This window comes from Sceloporus undulatus, chromosome 1 (genome assembly GCF_019175285.1).
Source record: "Sceloporus undulatus isolate JIND9_A2432 ecotype Alabama chromosome 1, SceUnd_v1.1, whole genome shotgun sequence".
NCBI lineage: Eukaryota > Metazoa > Chordata > Lepidosauria > Squamata > Phrynosomatidae > Sceloporus > Sceloporus undulatus.
In genome coordinates this window covers 21,079,160-21,106,224 of record NC_056522.1, presented here as the reverse complement: position 1 = coordinate 21,106,224, position 27,065 = coordinate 21,079,160, and the positions used below count along the sequence as shown (strand labels likewise).

Below are 27,065 nucleotides of genomic sequence, written 5' to 3'. Positions count from 1 at the left end.
TATTATTATTATTATTATTATTATTATTATTATTATTATTATTATTATTACATTTATTTATATACCACCATAGGCTTTACATAGCGTTTTACAAAGGAGGACATCAAACTCAGAGTTACCTATTAAACCAGCATCCGCAGCCAAGTCATAATAGTAGGAAAAAGCATAAAAATCCAAGTCCTTTACTTCATCTGTCTTGTGAATCTTCTGGTTGAGCAATTTTGCTATTTCATCAGAACATGATTCAAAGAGAGACTTTCCTAAAAGAGTAAAAAAAAAAAGCCACTTGTAATAACTCAGTGTCATTGATGAAATCCAGGTTTGCAAATATGGTTGCACATTTATCAAACAGCTTTAGAATATTGCTGAGAGGTAAACAAGTTACATAAAGACATCAAACAGGACATGAAAACATTTATGTGTTATTGAATCTACACAAAAAATCCTAATATAATATTTGCACACTAAGCAATCATCAGTTCTGAATTGTAATTATTGATAGGGAAGCAAATTCCCTTTATTTCCACTTGCCTTCACTCAAATCCCATGACATTTGCACAATCTTCTGACCTATTTCCCATGGAGTGCTCCTTGTTACTCTCCTCCTTTTAAAAAGTTCTTTTTCTGCTCTGTTCCAAAAGCCCTGAACATTTATTCTAACACCACCCAACACTTTCAATAATATATTTGTTTAATGTATTGTATGGAATTTTTATAATGCATTATACATGGGGTTAACTTTGAAAGCAAACCAGAAGCTTCACCTAGCGGAGAAAGCATATGCATGAAGAGTGAACTTAAAATTTTATTTTTTTATATTTGGGCTTTCTTCCAGATCTAAGGCTCTGCACATTTTAAAAGCACAATACAATAAAAACAACTCTTAATACAAAAATTGAAAGACAAACTAAATTTCTATTTAAAAACATATATTAAAAACAAATAAAAAAAGACACTTAAAACATAATAAATGTAAAAAGAAATTAAAACTAGAATAAATATTTGGGCTGGATTTGCCTTGTTTACATACCTGTATCATATACAATTTATTATGTTTTTGCTAGTCATTTTATTTATGATACTTATATCCTGACCTTCACTCACAAGTTGGCTCTCAAAAGAGTCAAATATACAAATTACACAAGAAACAATTGCCCTCCTAGCACACAAGTGGTGCCTAGTGAGCCCCAGGGAGAAAATTTCACAGTCGAGGCACCATCACAAAAAAGGTTCTTTACTGATTTCCATCTACCTTGCTGCCAATGGCAGAGACACTCAAAGAAGAACTTCAAATGTAAACCTCCATCCATGAAGCAAAAAGTCTTCCCAGAGAAATATTGGGGTCTCATGTACATTGAGAAAGATAGAAGGGGAGATGAATAATACTTTCAAGCCAATCCATAACTATAATTCTCAGAAAAGTGCTTTTGAAAAACCAGAAAACAAAAATCCACATGAGGCCAAAATGCCCTCAATTCTGGACTTGTGCAGAATAATGCACACAAACAGCCCAGCCTAGTGAAAGCAGAATATGGGGACATATATTCAATTTTTAGGTTAAAGATTTGTCACCAGTTGTAAACCTCACAATTTTAATGAAAATACTGAGGCAAATGCATATCAACCAATGTAAAAATGACCAGATTACTATACCTGCATTCTGCCCTTTAATTTTATACATTATCTTAGCATGTTCCCATTCACCCTGGAAGTCAGGTGATAAGCAGGTACTTGTTAATTCTTCATCTTCTTTTACTGTAAGAAGTGAGAAAAGATACTGTAAGACGGAAGAAACTATGTAGAAATCCTAATTTGAAAAAGTCACACATTTTCCCTCCCATTCCCATTTAATCAGCAATATAAACCTCAATGTATTTAAATACTGCCTCATCAATTGAGCATCCATTAGCCTTTATTTCTGAGGCAGTAAGACTCTTCTTATCTTCAGACAAAATAATCTAAACACCTATCATCTTACCACATTACCTTTTTATTTTTATTTATTCAATCAATAAATTTATTCATTTATTCATTCATTTTTAATCAATACAAACATATTCCAAGAGTGGCTCACAAAAAATTAAAATATGTCTTTAACAAATGTGCTTTAATCCATTTTTCAAGCATCCTTTTTGTGGTTCAGCCCCATGCATCTGAAAAGCCATCAGCCTCTAATACTCTCTCTTCCACCCATGGGTTAAAGTTAAAATGCTATATGCATGAAGGCAGGCACTGGTAGCAACTGCTTCCATCATCTGGAGAATTCCTAAAGACTTAGGCAAGTGCAGGCTGATTGTTTTGCAGCTGCACTGTACAACTTGTATGACTGGGCAGTTTTCATGACAGAAGTTTACATTGATCTAGAACAGTGGTCCCCAAACTGTGCCCTTTTAAGGGATTTTGGACTTCAGCTCCCAGAAGTCTCAGCCATGTTGGCCAATAGTCTGGGATTCTGGGAGCTGAAGTCCAAAATCCCTTAAAGAGCACCGTTTGGGGACCACTGATCTAGAACACCCTGTCTCTGGTTTAGGACACTCCACATGACTTCAAGAGAAAACTAAGCTACAAAGCATAATGGAAGTGGCATCACACAACAAAATATGAAAATAACAGCCAGAAACTACTATGATAAATGAACCATCAACTCAACTGCTTTGATTAGTAGGTGATATGTTGCTTTACATTCCTTGTTGACACAATAGGGATCTGCTAAGTCACAGAGTACTAGTACTGCTAGGTCACTTGCTTTGTTTCACCTTCTCTCTCTAACATAATATCTCATCACCTGACGGAATTATCCTCATAGCCTCTGTGTGTAAGGGGTGGAAGAAGAGGAAAGAGTTAATTCCTCCTATTTTGGGTTCTGACTACCCTTTGCATATACTGTAACACCTGATAGTGGTAATGTGTCCCTCAAAAGAAATAAAGTCTCCACCTCTTACTTAGGGGCTTTCCACTGGGAGCATCCACACTGGAACATGCTCTCAAGAGGTCTGTTCAGTAGCTTCTCTTTATTTTGCCATCAAAGAAGTTTATTTATCCTTTGTTTTCCTTTTGTTTTGACACTTTGTTATTTGACAGTGCTTCCATTTTGTTCGGCAGATTGGTTTAAGACTTTTCAAGTCATAAGGGAGAAGTTCTAAACCAGCAGTTACAGCAGTACATTATGACTATTTTAACTGCAGTTGTTCATCAGTTTTAGTAAATAATTATTTCATAAAGTAATTTTTTTAAAAAAATCTGCATTTCTTCAGATCTTTTGCAAACATCATTTACAAACAGAAAGGAAGGTGTTAATATGTTCTCTTCCAACTCTATTATTCTATGATTCTATTATTTTGGTACTTACCATGTATATATATTTTTTTATAATCTGAATATTTTTAAATGTGTTGTGACCTATTCTGAGTTGATGCATTGATGAATGTTAGAAAGAGAAAAACAAAAATCCCCATTAATATAGATGTACTTACAGGCTTCTCCTTCAACTCCTCCTAAAATACCCAGTCGTGCTGACATTAAGCCAAGTCCCAGATAACTAGAGAAAATGATAAAAGCAAGATCAAAACAATGATCTGGTACTGAAGTTCAATTTTAACAGCATCTGTTAAAAACACAATAGCTGGAATCCAGTTGATTTATATATATTTATAGGATTTATATCTTGCCTTTCTCTCAAAATGAGATTAATTTATACTGTGTGTGTGAATAGTCTGTAATGTGGATTTTCTCCAGGAATGTGCAAGGAGAAAGAGAAGCTAGCAATAGCAAAAAAAGGCAGACGCTGGCTACAACCTACCATTCGCCCCAATGCATGACTTTAAAGGGGGTCTTTGGATCTATGTTGCTCCAGGAGGGATGGCTTGAATGCTGTCCTTGCACATCCCTGGACAAAGTGTGCTATAAGACAGGCAAATGTTCAAGCCATCCCTCCCAGAGCAACTTGGCTCCAAGAACCTGCCCACCCTATGCATAGGAGAAAATGGTGGCCTGGAATCAGCATCTTTCTCCCACCACCACCACCACTGACTTTTTTCATTCTAAGCATCAAATAAAGTAGCCTGCCTCCATTGAAAAATTACACCATTTTGTAATAAAAAGGCTTCTTAAAAGTCACTCTCAGAAAATCTATTTTTTCTCTGAAATAAATACAGCAGTGCAAAAGGAGAAGAGGCATATTTAAATGAGGAAAAGGTTTGCATTCACTCTGAATATATATTTTTTAAATAGTTAACAAATGGACAGCATGCCCTCAATGGGAAAATAAAAAATGCGAGGAACAAACAGCAAAAAGAGTGCATAGACCAAGCACAGTGGCCTTCTCAGATTTGAAAATTCTTGCCCTCAAAGTTGTAGCCTATAGCAGACAAAAATGCAGTATCTAGCTTGCTGTGTCTGATCAGCTGCAACCAAACTGTTGCCAGTAGTTCAGGTGAACAGTAGGGCTGATTCAGACTCCCATCCTCCCCTTTGGGTAAAAAGATGAGATGCAGAGCACTACCTTTGAGATCTGGCTTTTCAGACTATGGACAGCATTTGTGTACAGTATGTGCCTGATTTCTTATCAAATTAGAGAAGTGTGCATTGAATCCTGCATCCATACACAAACACCTTTAGCTACAGCAGGACAACAGTGTTAGGAGAGGGCCTGGAAACCTCATGGATTATGGATAATGCTTCATGAGACATCTACAGTTATCCCTCCATATTTGCGGCTTTGATATTTACGGATTTGATTATTCACGGATTTCATTAATATGTTCCCTCTAGGACTGTCTAGGTCCTCCAGTGCAACTCTGTGATCAACTTTAACTAAAAGTTGCACTGAAAGACCATTTGTAGCTACTCCAGTGCCATTCTATGGTCAGTGTATGTTGGACATTGACCACAGAGTTGCACTGGAGGACCTAGAGATTCCTAGAGAGGTGTCCTCTCAGGTAAAAACAGTGTTTTTGTTATTTGCGGTTTTTCCATATTCATGGGGGTCTTGTTCCCCTAACCCTAGCGAATATGGAGGGACAACTGTATTGTCTACCTGGTTATCTCTCTTTTCACAGGAATCCAATACTCTCTCCTGCCCCAAAATGCTTGCTTCTAGCCCCAAACCTCCCCCCTCCTTTAAGTTCTTGTTTACTAAGTCTTGACAAAATACTTCTAAAAATCCAAAACACAGGCCCAAGTAAGTTACAATTACACAGAATGTGTGTGTGTGCGCGCGCGAGGGCACACACACACACACACACGGTTCTACCAACACAGAATATTTTACTTTCCCAATTTCAATTTTGTTCCCAAGTTAACTACTGTACACTTTAACAGTAATTTATTTAATTCTCTCCCAGTTTGTAGTACACAGTTTCTTTTCAACTCCCTAACCCCATTTGTTTAGACTGGGAGTCTACTCTGAGGGAATTCTGCAATTTTCAAGTACAGTATCAGCTAGAAGAAATTATTGCTGTGTGCTTCAAGTCATTTCCAACATATAGCAAGTCTAAGGAAATCTATCAGAGAGTTTTCTTGGCAAGATTTGTTCAGAGGCATTTTTGCCATTGCCTTCCTCTGAGGCTGAGAGAATGTGACTTGCTCAAGATTAGGTTTCTATGGCCAAGTGGCAATTTGAATCCCAGTCTCTCATAGTCTAATACTCAAACCACTACACCAGGCTGGCTTTCAGTGCATACTAGACACTTTTTATAAATAGTAAATCATTCCTATACCGACTTAGTTTTGTTTTAAAATGCACTAACCTATATGAATACAGTTGGTATGTGGAGTTAAACATCTGAAAAGAAGTGATGTGACTAGCAGAGGTGTTCTCTAGAGTGGTCTGTAAAGAGAAAAAACACTTGTTTTGATCCATGTCAGATGTAATACAGCCGCTTACTTTATCAGCATTGTGACACTGTATAATAGATTGTAAGCCTGAGGGCAGGGAACCGTCTAACTAAAAAGATTGCATGTACAGCGCTGTGTAAATTTACAGCGCTTCATAAATAAAGGTTAATAATAATAATAATAATAGAGACCATTTGAATGAGATACAGATTTTGCAGAATTCATGTCCCATCTGTTTCTACACTCTTTAAAAGATTTAATCTTTTGTTTTTGCAATACTATGAAACTGCACCTAAAGATTACGATAGCCACTGATGCAACAGGATTGATCCATGTTACTGCAGCAACACAATCTTCTGGGTCAGTAATGCATATCATAATTTTCTGTCATGATGCTAGAACACTTTGTGTATTCTGTTCTACACTGACTAAATTCCTAGGTAAAATTCTTTTTAAAGTGTTCAATTAAAAAAAAAAAACCTGCTGCCATGAACTGGCCTCTAACTTTCTTTTTCTTGAGACCAAATTCTGAATGTGCAGTCAGCACTCATTATCCACGGATTTTTATCCACAGATTCAAGCATCCATGGCTTGAAAATATTCAGAAAAAGCATACATTCCAAATATTAAACATTGATTTTCCATTTTATATAAGAGACACCATTTTGTTATGCCATTGGACTGAATGGGACATGAACATCCATTGATTTTGTTAACCACAGGGGGTCCAAGAACCAAAACTCAGCAGATAACAAGGGCCCACTGTACACTCAAACTGGAGTGTTTGGTTACCAAATCAAATTGGAAACAAATCAGTGGTAAACAAAAAAAGGCAAAATGTCTGGTAGTTCATCACAACTGTTTTGATGAAAGCAACTTGTATTCATGTTACCTTGGTGCGTGGGCAAAATGTGATCTGAGTTGATCCACCTCCTAAGTCCAGCATTCCTACACATTTCTGTCCTGGGACATTCCAACTATCTGAAATTAAGGTTTGTTAAAACAAAATTAATGGAAATCTTAACTAAATCTACACATTTTTGACATCCTTGAATTCAAAACATTCATAGTTTCCCAACTCAGTGTGTCAGAGTTATAATTCACTGTTATTCCTGGGCGTATGAACACAGTTAATTGGAAAAGAAACGCAGATATAGTATGTCCCTTACAGTCTTCATGGAGGAGTAGGCAACTTGTGGCTTTGAAGATATAGTTGGCCCTTCTTATACACGGATTTCTTATACAGAGATTCAAGCATCCAAAGTTTGAAAATGTTCAAAAAAAAAGAATGACCTTAATAGATTAGAAAGCTGGACCAAAGCTAACAAAATGAATTTCAACACAGAGAACTGTAAGGTACTGCACTTAGGGCGGAAAAATGAAATCAATAGATATAGGATGGGGGACACCTTGCTGAACGAGACTACGTGTGAAAGGGATCTGGGAGTCCAAGCAGACCACAAATTGAACATGAGTCAACAGTGTGATGCGGCAGCCAACAAGACCAATGCGATTTTAGGCTGCATCAATAGAAGTATAATGTCTAGATCAAGGGAGTAATAGTGTCACTCTATTCTGCTCTGGTCAGGCCCCACCTGGAATATTGTGTCCAGTTCTGGGCACCACAATTCAAAAAGGATGTGAAGAAAATGGAGCATGTCCAAAGGAGGGCAACTAAAATGTTGAAGGGTCTGGAAACCACGTCCTATGAGGAACGACTTAGGGAGCTGGGGATGTTTAGCCTGGAGAAGAGGAGGTTAAGAGGTGATATGATAGCCCTGTTTAAATACTTGAAGGGATGTCATATTGAGGAGGGAGCAAGCTTGTTTTCTGCTGCTCCAGAGACTGGGACCCGGAGCAATGGATGCAAGCTACAGAAAAAGAGATTCCACCTCAACATTAGGAGGAACATCCTGACAGTAAGGGCTGTTTGACAGTGGAACAAACTCCCTCAGAGTGCAGTGGAATCTCCTTCCTTAGAGGTTTTTAAACAGAGGCTGGATGGTCATCTGTAAGGGATCCTTTGATTTAGATTTCCTGCATGGCAGGAGGTTGGACTGGATGGCCCTTGCAGTCTCTTCCAGCTCTATGATTCTAGCAACCACCACCCACATTTTCTGTAGATATGAAGAGTGGAAAGGAAGGGAGGTAGAAGGAAGAAAAACAGAGTTTTCTTTTACTATATCAGAAAGAGTTTGACATGTTAGTGTGCAAAATCAGTATTCAATGTGATCTTGCAGCACCTGTGAGACTAATTACAGTACAGTCGGCCCTTCTTATACACGGATTTTTTTATACACGGATTCAAGCATCCATGGTTTGAAAATGTTACAAAAAAGTATAAATTTCAAATATCAAACCTTGATTTTCCATTTTTTATAAGGGACACCATTTTGCTATGACATTATCTTTAATGGGACTTGAGCATCCACGGATTTTGTTATCCACGGGGGATCTTGGAACCAAAGCCCAGCGTATAACAAGGATCCACTGTACTGCTGCACTGAAGCTCCCATCATAACTCACCACTGTTTATGCTGGATAGGGCTGATGGGAGCTGTAACCCAACATCTGGAAGTTGACATTGACTGTTCCTAACCTAGAAGAAATTTATCATAAAACTAAAGACTCAGCAGTTAATAGATCTATTGTGCTGTATTGTGTCTCTTTTCTGTTGATAAACACAAACAAACTCAATTATTTTCTTGGGCATATCTATCCTGTATATTTAAGCTCTCCCCAGTAGGGATAAGAGTAGCATCCAGTAGAACTTCATCCTGTTAAACTTTATTTGTATTCCTGGAGCAAATATCAATATATATATTTGCATTACAAGGACAGCCATGTGTGTGGCTGTTATATTTATCTGTATTTTCCTAAATACAGTAGATTTTAAATACTCAGAGATTTTAAATTCAGACTCTCTCTTGAAATTTTACCCAAGCCTATAGTGGTATCAATCCTAAGTATGCTTACTTGTTGGAAAGAAGGCACTTACTTACAGATAAATACAGATAGTGCTGTGGAATGCTGAAGTTTATAAAGCACATTTCAATTTGGACATTTCAGAAGGATCACAACGTGGAATATATAACAGATTACAACTTATTTAGGCATATACCTGTTAAAAAGTTGACAGTAATCCATGCAGAAATTCCTAGTTTAAAAAAAAAATAGAGAGATTCAATAAAGAGGAAAACAAAACAAAAAATATTTGCAACTTACATGTGCCTATATGAGAGATTCAGGCTATTTCAAAGACCAGGGATCTGCAGGAGACCATTTATTGAAGGTCTGCCACCTCCAGAAGTAAGTTTGATGACAATGTTAATGTTAAAGACAATGTTGCTGGTTGGTGAAAAGACAGCAAGAAGGGGGCAGCCTACCTTCCCTCAGAAGGGAATGTTGTAGAATTCCCTTCTGAGGGAAGGTAGGCTGCCCCCTTCTTGCTGTCTTTTCACCAACCAGCAAAGAACTTTCCATTCAGACTGCTGTCTATCGGCTGTTTGCCTAATATGGACACATGGGAGCTTTTAATCTTTCAATTCTATGTACTGAAATTAAGGAGATTTAATACTACTTTGACATTATTTGTGCTTGAAACACATTAACTGTGGCGCTTTACAGATAGTGCCTTTTGGCCGCCATCGTTAGGCGCGAGGGGCGGCGCTTCCTGACGCGTCTTGGCCCTCGCATGTAACGAGGGCGTCAAAATGGCAGCGCCCTTTACAGATGGGCGCTGCCATTTTGACGTGACAGACGCTTAGCATCTGCACTTCTTGGCGCCCTTGTGACACCACAAGGGCGCCATTGGTGCCTTGTGGCATCACAACGGCGCCGCAAGAAGAACTCGCTTTTTGCGGGTTATTTTTGCTGCGTGGGGGAGTTGCACGGTTTGTCCGCTGCAGCTCCCTTGCGCAGCAAACAAGAGCGAAGGCAGACCGCCCTTTTTGGCGGTCTGTAAAACGCCTGTGTATAATTTATTGTGTTTTTACAGTGCTATTTTTAAAATTTTGTTGACAGCCACCTTGGATCCCACTTCCAAGGAAAAGATGGGATAAAATTGAAATCAGTCAGTAATTACATAATCTAAATTGACTAAACCTATACCAAGAAGACTTTGGTATACAGTACTAAAAAAAAAGTGTATTGAAAATATAATCTCTAGTGCTCTTTAAGCTAGAATTCTTTATACAGCTAGGGATGCATGTGAAGAATCCTACTCTTATGTATTCATGGCCTTAGTGAATCTACAGCAGGAGTGGGCAACTGTGGAAGCCTGGGGGCCACATTAGCCCCCAGGAGACTTTGGAGGGCTGGAGCTGTTCAACATGTCTACTCCCTCAAAAAAAGTTTTTAAAAAGTTGTTGTTTTTTGCTCCTACTAGGTGAGTATGGAAGCATTTTCACCATGTTTGGGGGAGTTTCTGACTTATTTAGGCCCATGGAGGTTACAAAATATGATGGAAATTGTGTCTTGTCCCCCAGTGAACATTTTGGGACATCCGCTCACCGCTTTGACCATGTTTCTCCTCTATTATATCCCCTTCACTGGCTCCCCTTCCCCTTCCGTATTCAGTATAAGCTCATGTTGTTGACTGTATAGCCCTGCATGGGCTGGCCCCTCCTTATTTATCGGAACTTCTTTCTCCTCACATTCCCACTCGTACCCTCCGTTCTAGTAGTCAAGGTCTGCTGTCCCAGCCTAGGATTTCCACTGCCCCATCCCGGATTTGTCCCTTCTCACTTGCTGCCCCTCGCTCCTGGACTCTGCTTTCCCCACGAGCCTCACGAGTCATCACTTCTTTAACCAGTTTCAAAACTGAGTTGAAGACTATATTGTTCAGGGAAACGTTCCCAGGCATTGTGTGATTGTTTATCCGATTGTTATCTGATATTTGAACTTTTTAATTTGGTGTTTGCTTATTTTTATCTAATTCTACCTTATATTATTATCTATTGTTTTATATGTATTTTGTAGAATGTACATCATTGGCAGGTTTCATTTTTATCGATTTTATTGTTTGTATGTACAGTGCTGTGTAAATCTACAGCACTATATAAATAATAATAATAATAATAATAATAATAATAATAATAATAATAATAATAATAATTATTATTATTTTGGGGTCAAAATATTTTTCTTTTTTTAATGCAAATCTTTGGAGGCTCAGAGAGCCCCCAAACATGATGGAAATGCCCTTGAAGTCCTATCCTGCATTCGGGAACATTTTGGAGCAAAAATCTTTTCTTCCAAAACAATTTTTTCTTTTTGCATTTTTTTTATCCCAGGAGGCCATAAAAAAGGCCCTGGAGGACTGCATGAGACCTGTAGGCTGCACTTTGGACATCCCTGTTCTTAAACAAGGGTATACACATTGACACACAACTGATATTTGTACAAGGAAATTCTTATGCATTAAGCTATGCTAGGAAACGGCTTAAATAAAGCACAATGTAAACAGAAGACATATCTCCAGGATGTTGCCTCACTTTACTTTCCCTACATACAGAGACAATTGGCTGAATGCTGATAGTCAGATTACAGAATGGTATGAACTGGCAAGAAAACACCAGATTATCTGAAACGTATGCTCACGTTACACAAACCCACCTCAGAAAAAGTAGTGATTTTGAAAACAAAATCATATTTCCACCCCAGGGAGAATGGGGACAATTTTGCCACATTTTTAACCCTCCCTGGGCCAAGCTAGGTCCAAAACGGGCCTTTTAAAATTGTTGACAGTTCTTGTTGTAAAAGGCCTCTCTACACTCATTAGGCAGGAAATGGCGGAGGGAGGTTGGCTTGTGTTATTCTGTCACCTAAGTGAACTATGTTACAAAGCGAACAGTCACATCAGCAACAAACACTACACTTGTCTCAGAAGGAAAGCAACTGTATGAAGCCACTGACAAACAAATTCAACCTACCTTCATCTGTCCCATCCATTATGGAGACATAGTCGTTCCTCACAAAGAATGGAGACTCTTGAAAAACATCTTTCACCTAAGTGTAAAACAAGACTTATTTTAAAATTTATTTAAAGCAGAATTATCCTCTACTGCCCCAAAAAAGAATGTCCTTTAGCAGCTAGGTTCTGACTTTTGCAAAGATCCTTAGCTCTATGATGCTCTTTCTTCAAAATGCAGATAAACTGTAACCATTTGCATGCATACACCCCTGCGAAATGTAAGTATCTTTCAGGGGGGAAATGTTGTTTGTTCTTGTGTGCCTTCAAGTCATTTCTGTCTTATGGTGACCCTATCACATTTGTTCAGAGGTTTGCCATTGCCTTCCCCTGAGGCTGAGAGCATGTGACTTGCCCAAGGTCACCCAATGGGTTTCATGGCCATGCTGGAGAATCAAACTCTGGTCTCATAGTCCAACATTCTAACTACTATTCCAGACAGCGTGTCAGGAAAAAATAACCAAGCCCAAATTAGCAACCATGTTGACAAGATATATTTTCTGTATGCATACTTGATGGCAAGGAATTTTCTGTTTCTACGAAGCTATAAATCCACAAAACATTACTTCACATGACTCCTCAAGTGCTTATCTGGACTGGAAAGTATAAGAAGAAACAAGCCATAGCACACAGAGTAGCCAGGTAGGCTATGAATGCTGGCTCCCAAATGTTTCTTTGCAGTTGCTAACAAAATTCCTAATGTTAGATTCTAATTTGCTTTGGTGTTGCATCTGACAGGCTGATTCATCCCTCTTATTACAGTGGTTGCCAAATTCTGGGCCTCAAGATATTTTGGACTTCAGCTCCTGACTGCTGACCAAGGTGGCTGTGGCTTCTGGGAAATGAAGTCCAAAACACCTGGAGGACCAACACTGGAAGAAACCCAGAAGATCATATGAATCACTAGACTAGGACATCTAGAAAACGGCTTCAGTTATGAAGATTTCTTTGTTATATATGAGCAAAAGCCAGCATCTTTGGTTAGTCTACCATTATTCAGGATAATAGCAGTTACACTTTTCAACTACAAGTCTAAGGGCATTAGCACATAAGCAGAGTATAGTATAGAATTGTAGTTTCACTACAATGTACTAATGCAGTGCTTCTCAAGCTCTGATATGGGGAGCCACCAATTATTTTCTCCCCAGTATGCCAAGGACTCGCACTATATTTGTGTCCATTGGCTACAATTCTTTTGTTCTTTTTTGGGAACTCTCCAGGGATCAACAGCAAATGATTCTGAGACTTGCACTGGTCCTCGGACCTACACTTTGAGTAGTACTCTAAGTACTAATAACGCAATGTATCAAGGCATAGCAAAGGTAATAATATGGGAGGAAAGAGAATATTAGATCTGCAATTGTGATGGCCAGAGTGAAATACAGCATGAGATTAAACTGTCTGAAGGAGAGGAGAAGGGACACTGTTTGAAACTTTTCTCCTTTTCCAGAGTGCTCTCTGCCCATCAGATTACGTCTGATGTGCTGGTGTTCTTAGTTAACAACTTATTGTTCCAAAAGAAAACATCTAGAACCCATGATTTAACTGTAGATGAAGATGAACTGTAAATCTGGTGGGTGAGCTACATGGAGTTGGCTCCACACAGCTTTGCCCACTTGGGTGTTTTATTTAGTACCAACATAAACAGTGTCAAGTTTGTGAAATCAAAGGCTTTCGTGGCCGGCAGCCATAGTTTTTTATGGGTTTTTCGGGCTATATGGCCATGTTCAAGAAGATTTTCTTCCTGACATTTTGCCAGCATCTGTGGCTGGCATCTTCAGAGAATGCTTGCCTGGAAAAAGTGGGTCTATATATACTGTAACAGACATTAATCCTCTTTTGCATTAGCCTCCCAGCCTGAGGCCTGCCATCAGCACAGAACAATACACATGCAAATCACTCCTGCATTCCCAGGCTCACACAGTATATATAGACCCACTTTTTCCAGGCAAGCATTCTCTGAATATGCCAGCCACAGATGCTGGTGAAACGTCAGGAAGAAAATCTTCTAGAACATGGCCACATAGCCCGAAAAACCCACAAAAAAAACCAGTGTCAACTTTTTTTTACTGTAACAGCTGTTCAACAGATTGCCTTGGAGTGTGGTGGACTCTCCATCTTTCGAGGACTTTAAACAGAGGTCGATGGGCATCTTTCAGGAGTGCTGTGTATTCCTGTATGGCAGGGATTGAATTAGATAGCCCTAGTGCCCCTTTCCAACCCTGACACTCCACGATTCAATAGAGACAGTGGTTGTGGTCTGCAGGATTCAGTGATTTCATTAGAAGACCCTTCTGCTTGGGGCAGGATTTTAAGGAATGGCCACAGGTACAGAATAGGAATGATGCTGAATCCGCATTCCCATTCACCTCCCTTTCAGAGCTGAAGGGGATTTTAAGAATGAAACCAGAGGTTCCAGAGTCAGAGATTCTTGGCGACTTCAACATCCATACCAGGACCACCTTGTCTGCAAGACACTATGGTCATGATGATAAACATGGGACTGTCTCAGGGTCTCTAGGGTCATTGACACAACACACAATGCAGGCCATGCCTTCTATTTGATCTTTAGTTCAAATCCCTGCTCAGCCATGGAAACCCACTGAATGACTTTGAGCAAGTCACACACTCTCAGCCTCAGATGAAGGCAAAGGCAAACCTTCTCTTAACAAATTCTACCAAGAACCCCATGACTAGATCGCCATAAGTTGGAAACAACTTGAAGGCAAACAAAAACGGAGGCACTGTTATGTGTGTGCCATCACCAAAAGCCTAGGTTGGTGAATTTAGGATGTAAGTATTTTTTTGCAGCAGCACCTCGGTTGTGGATCCCCCTCTCAAGAGAAATTTAAATTGACTCCATCTATACTAAGCTTATGGCAGGCAGCCATATTTGCATGATTCTGCATGGCCCTTAGTCCTTAAAGTCAGGTTTGGCTTTGGGGGCTGTTGCAATTATATGCTTTTTGGAACTGGGATTTAAAAACTATCTTTATCTGTTTAGAGAAAATTTTATTTGATGTTTTACAATGGACTCCTGGTGAGCTGTGAGGCAACAAAAATAAATTATTTTAGTAATATATATAAAAAATAAGAAATGGTGAGATGAGATGCTATTGACATAATAGCTCTTGTGTGCCCTAATGTGGAGAATGGATAGAGCTTTCATTTTCAGAGGAGCTAGGGTTGATGAGGCAGCTTGGATGATGACTAGAGTTACATGGCATAAATCTTTCTGAATATCAGCTAAAGTATAGTAAATGACCATGAGAACCACATGGCTGTGACAACACTGAAGAAGGAAATCCACAGACCCCTGCTGCGATATATTTGCTAGGTACTTTCAACACAAAAATCCTTCAAATACATGTCAGCATGGAAACCACAACTGACAGAAGTTGATATCTGAAGCTGGGTTTTATAGAATTAGGTCAGCTTCTGATGCCTGAAGATGTGGATAAGATATTTGAAGTGTGTGCTGGACTGTATTTTCTCTCAATATTTGGCCATTTCACCCTCATATAGTCACTATACATCATTGCTTCACTAGAGATTGAAGGACAAACAGAAATACACTAAGTGTCATCAGAATATGTAACTCCAAAATTCTAGTTGGCATATAATTATTATGATCTTTAAAATCAGAATTCATTTCTAATGCAGTTTCCATTTCTATTTTTCTGTCCTTCTTTATTCAATGTTTATTTATTAACTAATGGTAAGTACTGATTAGATAATGTCAACAAAACTGACAGCTGCACAAATTATATGATTAAGAAGACATGAGAAATAAAGGAAGTACCTTATCCAACAATTTCTGTGCCTTTTCTCCTGGCAATAGTCTTAAACCAGCTGTTGCTTTAAGGACCAAAGGGGTAGACTTCCACAACTCCATAGGGACATCATCTTTAGCAACTGTCAATAGCTCATTTATTCCTTCGGCACACTGGAGAGACAAAAAAGCACAGCACTTTTATTTTAATGCTCAACAGAACAACACTTTTGGCAGAGATGGATGCATATTAATATTGAAATCTTGATGTTTAGCATAGCATTTACCATTTCCAGTTAACTAAGAAGAAGGACCATGAAATGACAGAATACTACATCTGCAATCTATCATCATCTCTTAGTAGAAGTACTTATTATACTTGTACCTATTCAGGTAATAACTGAACAGGCACCTAAATAGAACCTATTCGGGTACTGTACTATTCTGGCCTTCTAGGTGTTTTGAAGATTCTAGACTTTAGGAAAGCTGATTCAGTAAACTTAGAGAAATACTGGGGGTGATCCCATGGTCAGGAATACTAAAAGAGAAGGGGGTTCAGGATGGATGGGACTTTCTCAAAAGGGAGATACTGAAGGCACAAATTAAAACAGGCCCAGTGAGGAAGAAAAATGGGAGATGTCGCAAGAACCCAGGATAGATGACCAAGGAACTTTCAACTCAGCTAAATTTTAAACGGAACATGATTTGGATTTCCTGCATGGCAGGGGGTTGGACTGGATGGCCCTTGTGGTCTCTTCCAACTCTATTATTCTATGATTCTATGAACGATAGCTCTCACAGTCTGCTTATAATTAATTATACTAAGGACATTTCAAGGCTGCCGGAGAAATCCAATATTTTGGTAGGCTATGTTCCTGTTGTGTGGGAAACACGATAGTGTTTATTTTGGTAGAACAGATAGCTACATTAGATGTCTGATATGCACTCATATCAGAGCTAAATATACTAAAGGCACCAGATCCCAGCTGATCTTGGAAGCTAAGCATGATCAACCTTGGTTAGTACTTGAATGGAAGACTCCCAATGAATACCAGGTGCTATAGGATGTATTTCAGAGGAAGGGACTGGCAAAACCATCTCTGAGTATTCCTTGTGTGGCAGGGCAGCAATCCATCTTTTTCCTGGAGGAAAAAGGAGTGGCTGTTTGCCACTCCTTTTTTGGCCAGAACAAAGGTGGATTGGGGAAGCAGTGTGTTGTGTTCACACAACCCTGTACTGACATCTTGGGAGCTATAAAAACTTCTGCCTCACAGCATAATATCACTATAATATCCTACATCACTATGGCTGCATCCACATTGCAGAAATAATCCAGATTGACACCACTTTAACTGCCATGGCTCAATGCTATGGAACTCTGGGAACTGTAGTTTGTTGTGGCACCGGAATTCCATAGCATTGAGCTATGGTAGTTGTGTTGAACTGGATTACTTCTGCAGTGTGGATGAAGCCTATGTCTTGGAAAAACTAGCTCTCTAGAAGTCTTTGAAACCATAAAACTTCAGCATTTTATAGAAATAACTATTATTTAACAGAACATAATAAAGTTGGCCCTCCGTTTTCATAGAGAATCCGTTCCGCGAAAACGGAGGCTCGCACATGTTCAAGCCCCATAGGCTTGAATGGGCCACGTGCACCATTGAAAACAACAGAGGTCCCCCCTCCGCAGATATTCAAGGTCATGGATCTCAGATCCGTGAGTTAGGAGGGATGACTGTACATGCTAATTCTATCATCTGGAAAATGATCAGTAAAAAGGATGGCACAATCCTACATAACTCTCACGATATCCAAAAGGCCTTACTCTCAGGTAAATGAACACAGGATTATCGTTTACATTGATTAACATAAAGAGCATAGAAAGTGAGAATCATATGCACACATCCTCCTGGACAGTAAACCTCAAATTACCTTATCAACATCATCAGCATATGCAGAGAGTCCTGGCTTTATAGCTTTGAATGTGGCATGAATTAGTCTAGGAATTTCTGTTAAAAAGGAAACAAAAAATTATTAAAGCAATGGTATAAAATTAATCTACACACAATCTAGTGGTTTCCAAATTTAAAAAAACACAAAAATTCAAGGTAGTTTCATCAAGAAACTAATGTGAAACCCTACTCCATATTATAATAAATAATAATAAAATATTTATTTATATCCCGCTTCTCCTTTTCGAGGATCTAGACGGGTAACAACAATCCAATCTAAAAATTCACAAACAGTGATAAAATATTCCCTAATCCCCTTAACCTTCCCTCCTTCTGCTAAAATTACAAATAAAACATCAAAAACTACAATACCAATACCAATATCACTCTATCTATTTTTGGCCGAAATGACCATCAGGAGAGACAGAGGACAGGTGAGTGGTTCTTGATCTTATTTTTAGAGGTTAGTCTGGAAAGGCCCATTGGAAGAAATCCATCTTTATCACCTTTTTGAATGCCTGCAAGGATGTAATATGGTGGATCTCCTCCAGCAGGTCATTCCATATTTTAGGAATGGCATATATTATAGCATATGGCAGCAAAGAAGGCAGGCAAAGAAAGTCTCAGAAGTTGCTAAAATCAGTTCATCACCATAACCTTCACAAGGCCATCTACTAGCAATTGTTCCACAGGAAAAAGAATTCTGATGATGTTTTATATGTTAATATTGCTCAGAATGATTGTTTAAAAAGCATTTAGATGCTTCTCGAAAACCAGCTTTGAATGATATACACTCGTCCCTCCATATTTGCAGCTTTGACTTTTGTGGTTTTGATTATTCATGGATTTTATTAATATGTTCTATCTAGGAATATCTAGGTCCTCAAGTGCAACTCTATGGTCAACTTTAACCAGAAGTCGCACTAAAGGACCTATAGATTCCTAGAGAGAACACTCCACTAGGCATCTCTAGCTCCTCCAGGACAATTCTATGGGAGGTTGTTTTTAACCTGGTTTAGTGATGTTCCAATAAATTCTTTCCTGAAGTTCTGAGAGTGTGGGGTGGATTGTGTAGGGAGAGGCATACCTTCAAGTAATTTGGGCCCAAGCCATGTAGGGCTTTAAAGGTAATAACCAACACTTTGTACTGCGCCCAGAAGCTAATTGGCAGCCAGTGAAAAGATTTTAGCATTGGTGTTATGTGGGCTAACCTATGTGTTCCAGTGACCAATCTGGCTGCCGCATTTTGAACCAACTGAAGCTTCTGAACTTGGTACAGAGGTAGCCCCATGTAGAGTGTGTTACAGAAATCTAAACGAGAGATTACCAGTGTAAGTACAACAGCTTCAAGGTCCTTTTGGTCCAGGTAGGGACACAGTTGGCGTATCAACCGAAGCTGGTACCAAGCACTCCTGGCCATCGCATCGACTTGAGATGACAGCTGTAAAGATGAGTCCAGGAGTACCCCCAAAGTGCAAACTTCGTCCTTTAGGAGAAGTATGACCCGGTCCAGGACTGGTTGACAAATTTCCATCCCTGGACTTAGGGTACCTATCGCAAGTACCTCAGTTTTCTCTGGATTCAGCTTGAGTTTATTTTCCCTCATCCAGCCCATTACCGACCCAAGGCAGAAGAGATGCCATCCTTAGTCACTGCAACAGTCGGGGAGACAGAGAAGTAGATTTGGGTGTCATCAGCATACTGATAATACTGTGCCCCATGTCTCCGGGTGATCTCTCCCAGCGGCTTCAGGTAAATGTTAAACAGCATGGGGGACAGGGTGGCACACTGAGGGACGCCAGGTGTCACCTCTCTTTTGGAAGAGCAGCTGTCCCCCAGCATCATCATCTGGAATCTGCCCGAGAGGTAGGAAAAGAACCACTGCAGAGCAGAGCCTCCGATTCCCAATTCCCTCAGGCGTTCCAGAAGGATACCATGGTTAATGGTATCGATGGCCGCTGAGATGTCCAAGAGCACCAACAGGGTCACACTTCCCCCATCAATGCCCAGACAGAGATCAACAACTATGGCGACCATGGCAGTCTCAACTCCATATCTGCCCTGAAGCTGGTTTGAAATGGGTCCAGATAATCAGCTTCATCCAAGACAGCCTGGAGTTGGAAGGCAACTGCCCTCTCGATCACCTTTTCCAGGAATGGTAAATGGGAGACTGGTCTGTAATTACTTCTCACCAGGGGGTCGAGGGAGGGTTTTTTTAGCAACGGTTTTACTATTGTTTGATTTAATTTAGATGGAAATACCCCCTCCCTGAGGGATGTATTAATTATATGTTGTAATAATATTTTCATTGCATCCCCTCTCTGGGCGGTCAACCACGAAGGGCAAGGATTGAGAAGGCACAATGTCCTCCTAACACTTCCAAGAAGCTTTTCCACTTCCTTGGTATTTACAAACTCAAAGTGATCCAATCTTAACATAGTCCACGGAGTCACTGGACACCTCTCTTATAGTTTCTGTTCAAATGCTTGCATCCAGATCAACCCTTATCTGAGAGATTTTGTCTGCGAAAACGTCATTGAAAGCATCACAGCAGGCTTTAGTTGGTTCCAATAAAAGGTTCTGGGTGGGAGGAGGTTGAATTAACTCTTTAACCACCCTGAACAGCTTTGCTGGATGAGACTCTGCAGACGCAATACGTGCAGCAGAAAGAATTCTTTGCTGCATCTACTGCCTGTCCGTAAGAATCCAATAGGTTCTGATGGCATGTCTTGTTAGACAAACGTTGATGCTTCCGCCAGCAGCGCTCTAGTTGTTGTGCAGTCCGCTTCATTTGACAAAGATCTATAGTATACCAAGGCTTTTTATTAGAAGCGGGGTGGAAAGGATGCTCAGGAGCGATAATGTCTATACCTCTAGTCAGATCGGTGTTCCAGGTACTGACCGAGGCTTTGACAGAATCGCCGTCATTCCCAACCATAGAACCCTCTAGGGTTTCCTGGAACCTTTTGGGTTCCATCAGCCTTCGAGGGCAGACCATTTTAATTGGTCCTCCACCCCCAAGGGAGGTATGGATAGTAGCCTTCAGTCCCACTTTGACCAGAAAGTGATCCGTCCATGACAGAGCAGAGGTCTGAATTACCTCCGCCCACGGATATTCCTGATCCGTACTGAAGACCACATTGGGTGTATTACCAGCGCAATGTGTTGGACCTGATACTAACTGGAACAGGCCCATGGCTGTCATGGAAGTCATGAACTCCCGAGCTACACCTGTCAGATCTAATGAACTGGACTTGAAGGGGATGTTGAGGTCCCCCAGGACAAGAAGCCTGGGAGACTCCAACACCAGCTCTGAGACCAGCTGTGACAGCTCGGCCAGAGTGTCCATTAGGCAACAGGCTGGATGGTAAACTAACAAAATCCCCAGACTGTCCCTAGTCTTCAGGGTCAGGTAAATACACTCAATGTGATCTGTTTTCCTGATAGTCCCCTGGTCAGAGTGATGGAGCTTTTATGGACCAAGGCCACTTCCATCCCCCTCGCCCACTTTCCTTTACCTGCTCCTTAATGGCATATGTGGCAAAGATGACCAAAATATCAAGACAGATTATACTAGCTAATATTTTCTCAGAGATCATCATCATCATCATCAACATCATCATCATCATCATCATCATCATACCACTCTTAACTCTAGACTCCATCTTTTCCTACTTTGTACTTTCCTGACAACCTAAAAATACTTGATGAAAACCAGTAAAGGTAAAATAGGGAGTATTTTGTTGTTATGTAGTGGAAAGTCAGCTACCACTTATAGAGACCTTATGAATGAGAGACTTCCAAGGGCCCTAGACTTCAACAAGTCTTGCAAATTCCGAGCCATGGCCTCTTTGATTGAGTCTACCAAGCATTGTCTTTTCCAGTGAGTTATGTTATGTTATGATAACTCCAAAGTACAACGGCCTCTGTTGAGTCATTCTGACATCCAGCGTGAGAGTCAAACTTGATTTTCCCTGGGACCCATTTATAGTTCTTTTTGGAGATAACCCTAACCCTCAATACACTATAATTCTCAATGTAGTTAGAACACACGACACAACTCACTCACTGTAAGTTGTTGTTGTTGTTTTTCATTGTGGTACCTGAAGGTTAAAGAAGAACCCTTTAAGAACGTTGGTTGAAATTAATCCACATTCTGTATACTTTTCCTATTAATAAGAATTTAATCTACAAGTATTCAAAGTTAAAATACAGTTTACATAATCATAATCAATTCAAAATGAAAGAAGATAATGAGAGAACCAAACAAATCAGACAATAACTAGTTTATATGAACCTTGCTTATATCCATAACTGTAACAATTTAATTGGAACAATGGATGAGCATGTTAAAACATACTGAACATGGAAGAATATTATTTATTCCAATCTTCTCACTGTAGTGGGCTCCAATTAAAAACATCAAGAGGTAGCCATTGCAATTATACAGAGAATTCAACAAAATAACCTACTTAGTAGATGTTAGCAAGGGATATTAATTGTAAAAGGTTACCCTACCTTTTGGTTTCTGTGAGAACTGAAATACATGTACACGTGTCCCAGTGCTTCCAGCATCAAACATGATACCATAAGAAATCATCTGATCTGTTCCTCCTGTCTGACTTTCAAGTTGGTTTTTCAGGTCATCAGGAGTATCTTTTGTTTTTAAATTCAAATTCCATTTTATGTATACAACATAAATAGCAGCACATGTGAAAAGTGCAAAAGCATAGAACAGTTTTGGTATCTTCATCGCTTCTGTTAATCGTTCTTCTTTCACTTCAAACTGGTGTTCCCCATGGTACCTCTGCATTTAAAACAAATGATTACAGATAGAGGAAGGACATGCAAAAATTAGATTGCTGAAATATGATGTAATTTCTACAGTTTTCTTATTTATTAATCTGAAGTTGCTAGGAGTTTCTGTTCACCATGAAATAGTTGTCAGTGCAAGCTCAAATAGAACCCAGTTAGTTGCAAAGTATTGTGAATCACTGACCCTCTCTGGAATTGTTGTTGTTGCTTTAATTCTCATAGCATGCATTTTGCTTTAGACAGACTAGACAAAACACTTTTAAAAAATCATATTGTGATTTTTTTAAAGTTTCTCAACAAAGAACAAGAAAAATCCAGCACAATAAAAGATATAAAAAGAAACCACTCAAATGGTCCACAATCAAGGCTGCGTATGGATGGACACTGATACACCACAAATTTTCAACAACTCTTATTCTTCCTTGTACCATCAACCTTGAAGAGCTTTTTGTTGTATAAAAAAAGTTATATCTGTCAATGATATGACAAATATACTGACCATCACAAAGGAGTCAAAGGCTTTCATGGCCGGCATCCACAGTTTTTTGTGGGTTTTTCAGGCTATGTGGCCATGTTCTGCCTTTTAATTAAATAGCTTAGCAAAAATTCTCTTAAAACTTGATATTGCAGTGTAATTACATAGAACCAAAAATGCAGCTGAAAGAAAGATGCTTTGCAATCAAATGGGTGACAATTTATTGGATGGGAAAATGCCACACACAAGTAAAAACACCATAAAGACCACACCTAAGTCAAAGCAGTAACAGGAATCAATAAGAAAAAACAGAAATGCCTTAACCCAGTTCAAAAGTCAATGATTCAAAGTCATCAGCACACCCTTAACAATGGATGGATTGCCAGGGTAAAAGAGAGACTGATAAAGTACCTATACAAACACTGACGCCTGCTGTTAAATTATTAAAGCTAGCTTTATTTAAAATAGGTTACAATGGTATATGACTGATGAATTCTCCAGAAGTCTTCTTTCTTGGCCAAATACATGACCCCTCTGAAGGGATTCATTCTTTCTTTCTTTCTTATAGTTTATCAGAAAAGGGAAATTGGATGTATAATCCTATGGCAATCCGAATGCAATCATGGGGTTTAACATTATTACGTGATAAACTACCACACGCAATTTTGGGCAATTGGAAGTCAGTCTGAACGCAATCATGGGGTTTCACGTTATTGCGTGATAGACTACCACGTGCAATTTTGGGCAATGGCAAGCTATTTTCGGGCAATTGGAAGTCAGTTCGAATGCAATTTGAATTCACGTAAATTCGCTGAACTAGCGAATTGACATGAATGTGTTCTGGCCCCACTTTCTTTTCATTCAAAATTAAGAGAAATTACTCCCATGTGATAAACTCGATAATTTGTTCAGAGGATTATACCATATGAAGTTTCACTAGTCCCAAAATCTATTTATTTCCTTTCCTTGGGGAGGGATCATAAAGCAATTAATCAGCCATTTAAATATTTGAAGGGATGTCATATCGAGGAGGGAGCAAGTTCCAGAGACTTGGACCCGGAGCAATGGATGCAAGCTGCAGGAAAAGAGATTCCACCTCAACATTAGGAGGAACTTCCTGACAGTAAGGGCTGTCTGACAGTGGAACACACTCCCTCTGAATGTAGTGGAGTCTCCCTCCTTGGAGGTCTTCAAACGGAGGCTGGATGGCCATCTGTCGGGGATGCTTTGATCTGGATTTCCTGCATGGCAGCGGCTTGGACTGGATGGCCCTTGCGGTCTCTTCCAACTCTATTATTCTATGATTCTGTGATTCAATTCTCCAAAGACAGATGCCACAACCTGTTTTATGAGAACATGGTGGGCATCTTATGAGGGCCATTTATCTTCCAGGATTCGAAAAACCACCCTCTCAGTTATTGGAGCCATTCTGTATCACAGAAATTCATTTGTTATCTTACTTTCCCTAGACTGTGGGCACAGAATATTCTGGTACTGTTCCACCTCTGAGAATATAGATTTTTTCCCATGAAATTTCTGAAGCTTGCTAAGATTTTCTGACACACAAATCCTGTACATTACTGTGCTAAGACTATTTTGTCTCCATCATCCAGGAAGACCAGATCAACAGGTAATTAAAAACTCTACATGCCACCAAAAGAGAATAAAACTGTATTGCATCTTCTGATATTTCTCTGATCTTTTTCAGTTTAACCTGAAATCAATCATACAGGAAGGCAAACATAACCAGATGTAAGGTATGCTGATACTCAAGGCTATATCAACATGAGTGTAAAATTCTGGGAAGGAAACAGGAAAAGATTATTAAAATGCAGCTTGACAGTCAGTCAGTTAAGAGAGCATAACCTTCAAGTGTTAAATCCTTGACAATTGCACAAAATGCAAGCACAAAATGGAAGCTTGTGTTTAGTATGCAATTGAATGTTTTTTTGGTTCTTAGTTATGTGTAGAGTATTTTGGATTTTGAAAAACATGTGTGTGTGTGTGTATTAAATGCCACAAAGTTTATAGGGGTTCTTGAGACAACTTCAGACATTACACCAATTCAACTTTACATGTACCTCCACATGAGAAAAGAGTGTACATACAAATTATTGTATTTGATAATCTTCCTCCTACTGCTGATAGACCACCACTTTCCCAAATAGATATACAGTAACCTAACCTCAAATAAAATAATTATTTCCTCTTTTTTTCCTATGTAGGAATTGGCTATTTTGGAAGCTGCCTTCAACCAAGCATGGACAAGAAGAAGAGCCTGTGCACATACATCAAGAGACAATGGCCATTACTTAAAGTTTTTTTTAAAAAACAACTTCAAAGAGTCAGATAGTGCAACCAGATACACAAGTGCACAGAGACCCTGCTCCATCTGGCTCACAGCTAGGCTGGGGCAACCAGGCCCCCCAGCGAAGGGGGTCCCCAAAGAGAATACAAGCAATATATATAGGGGACCCGAATGTATTTTCTGCCCCAGGGCCCCTAAAGGCCTAGCTGTGGGCCTGTGCACCATTCATAGTTGTGTAATTAAAAATATTATGTTTTTATAGCAAGCCGCCTTGAGTCTCTTTCTGGGAGAAAGGCAGCATAAAAATGAAACAAACAAACTTTGATCACTATTTTCTTTTCTTTCTGTTTAGCTCTGAAGAGGAAGAGAGAGGCAGATAGTCTCTGTATTTGGCCATTCCAGAAAGAAAGGTGGGTGAACCTTCATGAACCTTCTCAACAACCTTCTGATGCTCACCTTAGAGTGCCACCAATTTCTGAAGTAAAATAGGTGACAACAAAAGACAGTCTTTTGGTCACAGCATCTCCTCCTAGCAAGTCCCTGCTTTACCCATCTATTGGGTTATCTTCTGATGTTTGTTGTGTGTCTTCAAGTCATTTCCAATTTATGGAGACCTATCATGCAGTTTTCTTGGCAAAATCTGTTCAGAGGAAGTTTGCCCTTGCCTTCCCCTGAGGCTAAGAGAGTATCACTTGCCTACGTTCACCAAGAGGTTCCATGGCTGAGCCATACCCTGGTCTCTAGAGTCCTGGTCCAATACTCAAACCCATATGCTATGCTGGCTCTCCCCAGGTAAAAGTACATTGGAGGAAACAGACCTGCATTCACACTGCAGAAATAACCCTGGTTTTTATTTATTAAGAGTATTTACACCCAGCTCTTCAGGCACAAAGGTGTAAACCACTTTAACTGCCATGGCTCAATGCTATGGAATTCTGGGATTTGTAGTTTGTGAGAAAGTTAGCCTTCTCTGTCAGGGAGCACTGGTGCCACAATAAACTGCAGCAACCAGAATCCCCCAGCATTGAGCCATGGCAGTTAAAGCGGTCTCAAACTGGATTATTTCTGCAGTGTGTTTTGAACTGCTGTAGTGGTGACATCTTGGGAACTATAAAAAGGTCTACCTCACAGCATTATATCCCTATAATAGCCTACATCACTATGGCTGCAACTACACTGTGGCAATAACCTGGCTTGGCACCGCTATAACTGCCATGGCTCAATGCTGTGGAATTCTGGGAGCTGTAGTTTGTTGTGGCACCAGAGCTTTGCTACAGTTTCCAAAACAACAGCTCCCATTGTAGTCTGTTGTGGCACCAGAGCTCCCTGACAGGGAAGGCTAAACTTCTCATAAAACTACAGTTCCCAGAATTCCCTAGCACTTAAGCCATGGCCGTTAAAAGGGGTATCGAAGTGGGTTATTTTCTGCAGTGCGGGTGCAGCCTTGGTCATGAACAAACCGAGCTCTTCGGCTGGATCCACAATGCAGAAATAATCCTGTCTGAGACCACTTTCAACTGCCCTGGCTCAATGCTGGGGAATTCTGGGAACTGTAGTTTTGTGAGACATTTAGCCTTCTCTGTCAGGGAGAGCTCTGGTGCCACAAGAAACTACAATTCCCAGGATTCTCTAGTAATGAGCCAGGGGAGTTAAAGCGGTCTCAAACTGGATTATTTCTGCAGTGTGTTTTGACTCTCCTTGTTCCCTCAGCCATTTTAACTCACCTCAGCGCTAGCGGTTCCTAAAAACAGTCCACAGCCGAGGCTCCCCGGGGCCTACATCATCTCCCTCCCGTCAGCTGCCGGCTTTAGCCCCTGTGGAGACGACGACGAGCCTGCCGCCCTCCTCCTCCTCCTCCATTTTCTCCCTTCGAGAGGAGGCCGCAGGGAAGGCGCTGAGGCAGCTGCGCATGCGCGCGCCGCACGGCCGCCATTTTC

The 27,065-nt window shown here is 39.9% G+C and overlaps 1 protein-coding gene across 3 annotated transcripts in view; it reads right to left on the bottom strand.

Annotated features, from left to right (window-relative positions):
* Window positions 1–27,029, bottom strand: part of LOC121935147 (ectonucleoside triphosphate diphosphohydrolase 6-like) — a 34,524-nt gene extending 7,495 nt beyond the window's left edge. Inside the window, exons 1-11 of one of the 3 annotated variants that reach the window (XM_042476327.1) lie at window positions 26,853–27,029; window positions 22,049–22,337; window positions 17,511–17,587; window positions 15,609–15,752; window positions 11,769–11,844; window positions 8,957–8,992; window positions 6,728–6,816; window positions 5,748–5,827; window positions 3,474–3,538; window positions 1,654–1,755; window positions 120–260 (exon numbers count right to left, since the gene is read on the bottom strand). In XM_042476327.1, coding sequence (XP_042332261.1) covers window positions 120–260; window positions 1,654–1,755; window positions 3,474–3,538; window positions 5,748–5,827; window positions 6,728–6,816; window positions 8,957–8,992; window positions 11,769–11,844; window positions 15,609–15,752; window positions 17,511–17,587; window positions 22,049–22,283 — 1,045 coding nt within the window. In that variant the 5' untranslated portion in view covers window positions 22,284–22,337; window positions 26,853–27,029. Of the gene's footprint in view, window positions 1–119; window positions 261–1,653; window positions 1,756–3,473; window positions 3,539–5,747; window positions 5,828–6,727; window positions 6,817–8,956; window positions 8,993–11,768; window positions 11,845–15,608; window positions 15,753–17,510; window positions 17,588–21,599; window positions 21,634–22,048; window positions 22,338–26,852 lie in introns of those variants that run through there. The other 2 variants (XM_042476316.1, XM_042476339.1) reach the window with 2 other exon arrangements.
* Window positions 27,030–27,065: the final 36 nt, after the last annotated feature.